This window comes from Molothrus ater, chromosome 2 (assembly GCF_012460135.2).
Source record: "Molothrus ater isolate BHLD 08-10-18 breed brown headed cowbird chromosome 2, BPBGC_Mater_1.1, whole genome shotgun sequence".
In the NCBI taxonomy this organism is placed as follows: Eukaryota; Metazoa; Chordata; class Aves; order Passeriformes; family Icteridae; genus Molothrus; species Molothrus ater.
In genome coordinates this window covers 113,477,261-113,485,527 of record NC_050479.2, presented here as the reverse complement: position 1 = coordinate 113,485,527, position 8,267 = coordinate 113,477,261, and the positions used below count along the sequence as shown (strand labels likewise).

Sequence of the window (8,267 nt, the reverse complement as noted above, 5' to 3'; positions counted from 1 at the left end):
CAGGGCGGGCAGGGCCCCGCGCCGGCGGGAGCGGAGCGGGACAGGAGGGGCGGGCATTGCTCGTTGCCCCCCATGGCTGCGGGGCCGCCCCGGCTCCGGCGTTTACTCCCGGACGGCGCCGGGGGGGCCGGGGCGCGAGTCCTCGTCGCTGATTGGCCGATCCTCCGCCGGCACCGGGCGAACCTCCCGTTCCTATTGGTCGGCGGCGGCGCCGCCTCCTGGCGTCTGCGTGCGCGCTATTAGGTGTGTCCGGTGCCGGCCGCCGTCGGCTGTCTCCCGGGGTGACGGGATCGGTGCGGCGTCCCCGCGGCCGCCGAGCTCCCGGCGCGGCCCCGCCTGAGCAGCGCCTCGCCGGGAGCGGCCCAGCGCAGCCCGGAGCTGACCGGGAGCGGCCCAGCGCAGCCCAGAGCTCACGCCGGTCCCCACCGGCCGCCGCCGCCGTGGCGGGGCCGGGCCGAGCGTGGCGGAACGCTCCGGGCCGCGCGCAGCCATTGAGCTGCGGGGCCTCAGCGGAGGCAGCGGTGAGCGGGGCGGGGAAGGGGCCCAGGGGGGCTCGGCAGCCTGAGGGCTGGCTCTGTCCTTCTCAGAGAGCGGGTTTTGTAAAAAGCGTTGGGCTTATAAACTGAAAAAGTGCTGCCACAGTGGGAGAGAGGAGCAAGGGACACGTGCGGGGTTTTTGAGTTGCTGCTCTCTTGGAAATGGGAAAAGAAAGCTGGGAACGTGGCCGGAAAGTGCAGATGCTCTCTTGAACTGCTGGACGTGTAGTTACAACTCTTTACAGGAAATATGGTGGTCCTAAAGCTGTTCCGCACAAAGATTTGAGTGCCTCGGGCTTTCAGGATGTCACAGTTGTTGCACCTCATTTAGCTCTCAGCTACAATTCTGGCAGAGAGGATGGTGTTCACAAATTATTGCTGAATATGCCTCCTTTCCTGTTCAGTCACTCTGTTATATACATTATATCAAAATAAAACACAGTAAAGTGCACTTATAATTGACATTCAGACAAGAAACATTATAGCAGGAAGTGAAATAATTAAATTGTGTGAGGAGGGTCATTTCTAAGTGATTTGTTTAGCTGTGTTTCCAAGAACGTGAAAGCTTGATGTGGCTGAAATAAATTCTGTATTGTAAAAGCCTCTAGTGAAGGTGATGTACTAAATGTACTCTACTGAATGGTGTGCAGGCTTCACTGATAAGTTTGACAGGTTTTTGGGCTTGTTGGTTTTGTTTGATCTCAGCAAGCTGACAGATGTAATATCTGGAACAGGTTTGGGATGTTGTTAGTGCACCCTATAAAACACCTGACATGCTCTGTACATATTTCAAAGATCCAGTCTCTTCAAACTGGCATAGTAGAATAGGATTTGCCTCCCAACCATAACATTTTCAGCAGTGTTGAATGTCCTTTCCCCCTAGAGTGGTTTCTTTCTGCAATTTTTTATCTAATTTGTCAATTCCTGCCCACCTCCTTTTATGGTTTTGTATTTAAACAAGATTCTTGTGCTAGGGCTTAGCTGCTCTCTGCTTTTCGCTCTTGAATAAGTTCTGTTCGTGTCATGAATCCCATCTGAATGCTCTGGGCCATATATAGGCTCAAGAGCAATTTTGTGACAGTTTGCAAAGATAGTCTTTATATAATGGGATGGGAATTGCTCTGTGGAGGTGCTCAGGCACCGAAAATGTTACATTTATGTCATTGGACACAACTACAATGGCACATTTTGTTCACTGAGCTGTTACATTTTGCTTTCTAAAAATTTGTGTGGCTCTGTTCTCAAAGTGAGCTTTGTTCAGACTTGCTCGTGGGTTGAGGGCACCACAGCCCACTGCATGTGGGCTTTTTTTTTTTTAAGATTTTGTATTCTTCAGAGCTTGATTTTAATACTTGAAACAGTTTTAATCATCTTGCTCATTTTAGGAACTTCTCTACTCTTCATATACTCAGCTCTCCCATGGAGAAGCTATTCTCAGGTTCTTGAGGATAATGGAATATAAATGTTTAAAGAGTAGCTGTTGTCTCTGCTTTGGATGAAACCTGACCTGTTCTTGGCACTGAATGACAGCAGACCCATGCAAAGGCATCCTTGAAAATGAGCTTCATAAGATCAGGAGGAGTTCAGTTCCTACCTCTATAAATTATCTAAGCCCTCACAGTTGATCAGGATTGCTATGATCTTTAATTATTCACTTTTTGCCATCATTTAAAATTGCCTTAGTTTGAGGGTAGCTATAATTTAAAATATGAAGGGAATTTTGAGATACAAGCTTTAGGAGACCTGCTATGATAATTCTCAAAAAGAGGAATAATCTGTTTCTTTCTGCTTGAAGAGTGGAAAGTGGGACTGTGGAATGATGGAAGCACTTGGTACTTTTATTTAAATTAGTGACATTTACTAGATATCATTGCCAGTTCCTCAAAATACTCACTAGAGAGCCCCAGCTTCCTTGCTCTGGGATCTTTTTGTGCAAAAAAATTGACATTTAAATGAATACACTTAGCAGGGATGTTCTTTGTTTGCTTTTAAAGCTTTATCCTGTTATATTCTTGTAAGTTTTACTCATGCTTGAAATTGGCCCTTATTCTCTGTCAGCAGGGCTGTGGCACTTTTGGTGAGACAAGGACTGAAATTTTGTAGCTGGATGTGTCTGTTCCTCTAGCCTCCAAGTTTCCTTCTGTGCTGTGGCCTTGCATTATTATTTGGGATAAGCAGTGTGTGGTGGCTGTCCAGATCTGTAAGAGGGGGCTGGATGAAGTGTGTGAGGATGGAAAAGGGAACGATAACAAGACTGAACATAACACACTGAGCAGGAGGCTGCTGCCTTTTTTCTACAGAGTGCCTAACTAATGGTTTTTTGTCCTTTTTTTTCTTTCTAGGAGTGACAAGAAAGACCTTGGCTCTGAAGTCTCTCTGCCAGTCTCCTGGGGTTGCTCTGGCCCGCCCACATCATTCCTGCAGCGTTGGTGGCTCTGGATGGCTGGTGAAGAGGGATGTTCAATCTAATGGCCAATTGCTGCAACTGGTTGAAACGGTGGAGGGAACCTGTCAGGTAAACATGGGAGAGTATTTTACATTTCTCACCTTCCCAAACTGTGTTTTATTCATTGTTTCATATTTGATCATGTCCAGCCTCTCACCCACCAGCACCCCCAAGTTCTTTCTCCCCAGGCCTCTTCTCCATGTGCTGATACCCTGACCCAGCACCTTGTACTTGATCTTAATAAAGCTCCTGATATTCCCATGGGGCACTTCTTGAGCTTGTGCAGTTCCCTCTGGGTGGCTTCCCATCCTTCAGGTGTGTCAGCCTCACCACTCACCTGCAAACTTGCTGAGGATGCCCTCAGCACCTTTTCTGTCTCATTAATAGAGATGTTCAATAGCACTGGTGCCAGTATGGACCTCTGAGGGGCACTGCTGCTCAGTGGTGTCCACTGGGACTCCGAGCTGTCACCACTACCCTTGGGCTGTGAGTGTCCCAGCAGTTCCTTATCTACCTGCTACTCCACCCACTAAACCCCTCTCTCCAATTTGGACAGAAGTCATGATAAATTGTATCTGTAATCCTTCCTTTGTCCTCTGCTCTGGTCACTCCATCACAGAAAGCTTCTAAGCTGCTCAAAGTAAAGTTTGTTTGGTTTTTGCCTCACTCTTCCAGCTTCTGCATTTTGAGATTCTAAAGTATAATTTAATTTTTGGGTTCTTTTCTCAGAGGTTTCTTGCTCTTCTGAAAGAACCTGTATTATACTTCATGTTTGATAGTATTACATTTTCAAGTCTGCAAATAACATTTTTTCAGAATTCCTTCACTTAAGGGAGCATAAAATTGAGCAAATTGATTTGATCACTGAGTCTTTGTGAACAGGAGGAAGAACTGAGGTATACACACATAAATATGATTTTCCTGTGCCTTTTAAAATCCTATCCTGAGAAAATATTAACCTGTATACAAGTTTGCTAATAAATTGTGCATTCCTAGCACCTCTGGTTTGCACATTTACAGTCTAGAAACAAAGGCATGGTAAGTCCCACATATTTCCAGCACAACACAGGTGTTGTTCAGACACACTGATGGAGACAAAAATAATTATCTAATACAGGAAGAACTCTGAGGCAGAGAGATGGTAAAAATACAGGGGAATGGAACTGCAATTACAGGAATTGCTAAAGGGACCATGACAGGACACTTTTCATTTCCTCCCTTCTTCTGCTGGTCTGTCTGATCAGATGATTGGACATATTAAACACCAAACACACAATAGTAACGGTGCCTTGGTATTTTGAAACCTCTTCTTTCTGTTATTTGATGGTAAATTTGCTGTGCATGTGTTTAAAAAAATAGAGTGAATGGTGTGTAGCTAGAGGGAAAAAAGAATTAAATATCTGTTTTCTTTTCTCCTTATGGAGGAAGGTGACACTAATAATGGTGGGTCTTGATAATGCTGGGAAAACTGCTACAGTCCGAGGAATTCAAGGAGGTAAGTGATTGATTTATCATTCAAATGAAGCACTGAGAATATAATTCCTAATTTTCTGTCATTTAAATCTGAAAATATTGCTGCATCTCTTAATGTATCTCTCCCTCCCATCTTGTTGAAAGAAAATGTTGGTGGTTGTACCATCCAAATACCATATATCACATTTTAATAAAAACTCTACAGTGGACAATACAGTCATTGGACTTGATTTTTTTCTCTTGTTTTCCTTGTGTGCATGTGCTGAAGTTGCTTTCAGGTGACCATTCCAGTAATGTGCATACAGCAGTAAACTTTATATAAAAATCAGTGTTGTGAGTATATATAAGGTCTAAAAGAAGGAAATTGTTATGTGTAACATTAAGGATGGTTCTAGTGTTACATATTTTTTATCATGATTTATAATCAAAAAATGATGATAAATAAAATTGCCACTAAGACACCACTTGATTGCGTGCAAGCAGGATATAATTTGAGATAAAACTTATGAAAACAAAAATTCTGTATTTGTTTTTCCTCCACTTGTGGGATTGTCTTTCTAAATAACTTTCATCTTGTGCAAGAACAAGAGTTTACTTAGTAGTGTTTTGGCAGACTTGGAGACTCCACCTCGAGTTTGTTTACTTGTGTTATGTAAGTTCACAGACTTGCTAAGGCCCAAATAAAATCATGAGTATTCTCTCCTATTCCTCCATCTTTGCCCTAAAAACAGGAGTGTTTCATAATTTAGCCTTCCATTCTATTTGAAAACCACCTTTACTGTCTTTACCCTCTGAATATAACAGTTATTTCTAAAATTCCTATTTTTCAGGGGGAAAAAAAGTGAGATAAAGATGCATATTTCTAAAGGGAAACTCAAGGAAAAGATAGTTCTGATTTCCTTGAGTGATCCCCAGGGCTTAAATGTCCTGAATGCTGATCTTGGCTGTCTTAAGGGTAGGAGCAGAAGGCTGGTGAGGATTCAGTTTCTGCACTGCTCTTCAGAGCTCAATGCTTTTAGCCAGACCTTCATTTTTTTCTTGTCAACAAGCTGAATTTTCCATGTTTGTCCTGCCTTGAGCTACCCAGGTGCATAAAAGAGAGATGCAATTATCTCAGCCCTGCAGGCACAGCTTAGTGGTGTGAGATGAGTCCAGGCTTTCTTTGCCCTCAGGAAAGGGAGACAGCAAGCAAAAGTATTAAACAGAAATCTGTCATTTTTTAGCATATTGCATGGCAAATTAGAAAAAAGCAGCAATTAAAAATTAGCAAACAAAGGCTAAAACCTGACCTTGAATAAAGGGAATCAAATCATTTACATCTCAGAAGAAGATGGTTTCAGTCATTTCATCTCAGCCCTTGGTTTGAACTTCTGAAGCTGTTTTGGCAGCCATGAAGGATAAAATATAAATTTGGCAGAGCACAAGGGTTTCCAGGTCATAGTGCATTAACTGGTTTGGTTGCTTTCCTTCTCAAAGTTGAATTACTACAATGAAAATCAGTGGAAGTGAAAATGCAGTACAGTAAGTGCCACTGCAATGGAACTGTGGTGTGAAATACTAAAATCTGCCTTTTGGGCCCCTCTCTTTTCTCCCTCCTTCCCACTCCCCCAGTGCTCCTAACTAAATAAATGTAAAGTGACTAGCTGAGAGACTAGTTAATTTAAAATTCCCTGAGGAGAGGGGAAATCTTCATGTAAGCAAAAATGTGGTCAGTAATATTTAACAAGGAGTTTTTGCTCTGTGTTTTTAAAATGTGAATTTTGCTACTACACAAATCCCACTATAAAATCCTCTTTAAACTGAAGGCTTTCTTCTTTGACAGAGTCTCCTGAAGATGTGGCTCCAACAGTTGGGTTTTCCAAAATTAATCTTAAACAGGGACGCTTTGAAGTCACCATCTTTGATTTAGGAGGTGGAAAACGAATCCGGAATATCTGGAGGAATTATTATGCTGAGTCCTACGGTGTCATATTTGTGGTGGATTCCAGTGACATTGAAAGAATGGAAGAAACAAAACAAGCCATGACAGAAGTATTAAAAAGCCCTAAGATATCAGGAAAACCTGTGTTAGTGTAAGTAGTATAATAAATGTTCTCCTAATAATCTGAAATTGGGTGAAATTAGACCTAAAGAACTATTTCTGTTGTAACTAATACTGCTGTAATGTTAGCAGTAAGCAATATTACAATTAGTTTTACGCTTTTATGTTTTATTTAATCCTTCTCAGGGATATTTATTTCTCTCCTCTTTCATTAGCCATGGAAAAATAACAAGGTGGGATTTTTTAATGCTTTAAAATTCTAATATTACTTGAAATACTAGGTTAAAAGGCTTTACAAATTTCACGTGGCAACATGATGCAAAAATATTGTTGCTACTTATGCCTACATTAATTAATTAAATGGTAAATCGTTGATTATACTCAGCAATAGGGTGACCTCTCAGCAATAAATGTCTTATTTACTTAATACATGGTTCTGCTGATATATGATCAACAAAATCTCATTAAAGGAGGCTTGCTTTAATTATTTTGGGCACCTGCTTTTTCTCTGTTTAATAAGGTTTGTAAAAATATTGGAAAGAACATATTTTTTTAAATTCCACACCAAAAATATCTGCTAACAAATAAGCTTTTGAAGTTAAAAAAATAAACTCTGAAAGTTTAAAATGGTTTGTCAAGTCAGTATCTTTATGTCTGGTGAGCATAAGAGCTCCATAATGCATAAATTGCACAACATCCCTGTACTATCATAAAGAATGTGTACAGGTAAGAGGAAAGACCTCTTATTTTTAAGAAATAGTGATGCTCTGCCAGTTTGAAGCTGAGCCTGGCTAATTGTGTTGATGAAGTGGAGGATAGTTCAGCAAAGTAATGGTGTATATGTTGAAAATAGATTAGATTTTACCTTTCATTGCTCTGCACGTTACTGGCACAGGCAAGGCAATAAAGCCAGCTTAGTTTAACTCAAATGAAAATGCAGCTGGGACTGTGGAAAGCTGTGCTGTGTTTTTTAATTAAATACAATTTTATGGGGGGTTGGGGTTGTGTTTTGGTTTTGTTGTTTTTTTTTTTTTTTTTGGGTAGAATTCTCTATAATCTGATAATGATATTTGTGTGGCTGACTGGACCTGCAGAGAACTCACTCACTTCCATGGATCTTGATACTGCTTTTTGATCCCTATCAGTAGCTAATCAGAAGGTAGAGTGTATTTACTAATTGCTCTAATGGTGACAAAACCAAGTTTGTTGATGTTATTACCATTTATTAGATTAAACTTAAAGCCTTTGATCAGATTTTGCTTTTCAGTGTCCCAATTCTGTGGAGGGATCCAGTAGTTCTTTGGTTTATGCTCCTGTGTGACCCTGCCTCTTGAGTGAAGAATTGTTTCCTGTATTGTCAGATTTCCAAATTTATGCTGAAAGTTAGTCTTTTTTAATATAATATTAATTTTAATGTTGAGATTTTGTTTGTGGGCTTTTTGGTTTTGTTGGTTTTGGTTTTTTTTAAATGACATACTTGCTACCCATGTAGCAAGAAGTTCCCTAATATTTTGCTACATTTTTTAATTGGTGCATTTTAATCCATGCAGAATAGGCTGAATTGCACAATGTGGACATAAAATTGCTGCTAAATTCTCTTATCTTACAGAAATATGGGAATATGAGAAATCTGATGTTCAGTGTGATGTTTTCTACAAATTTAATTGCTGCTCTCCCACGTTGTTATTTATTGCTGCCCATGGAGGTGTCACAGAATCATTTTAAGACAATTTTCCTCAAATGTGATAGTATTGTCTTTTACTGTCTCTTG

The 8,267-nt window shown here is 41.0% G+C and overlaps 1 protein-coding gene across 4 annotated transcripts in view; it reads left to right on the top strand.

Annotated features, from left to right (window-relative positions):
* The first annotated feature begins 281 nt into the window (after window positions 1-281).
* The window catches only part of ARL13B (ADP ribosylation factor like GTPase 13B), a 33,419-nt gene continuing 25,433 nt past the window's right edge, over window positions 282-8,267 (top strand). For 3 of the 4 annotated variants that reach the window (XM_036385304.1, XM_036385330.1, XM_036385312.1), the window contains exons 1-4: window positions 282-521; window positions 2,879-3,051; window positions 4,407-4,477; window positions 6,278-6,527. In XM_036385304.1, coding sequence (XP_036241197.1) covers window positions 2,993-3,051; window positions 4,407-4,477; window positions 6,278-6,527 — 380 coding nt within the window. In that variant the 5' untranslated portion in view covers window positions 282-521; window positions 2,879-2,992. The remainder of the gene's footprint in view (window positions 522-2,878; window positions 3,052-4,406; window positions 4,478-6,277; window positions 6,528-8,267) is intronic. The other variant, XM_036385321.2, reaches the window with a different exon arrangement.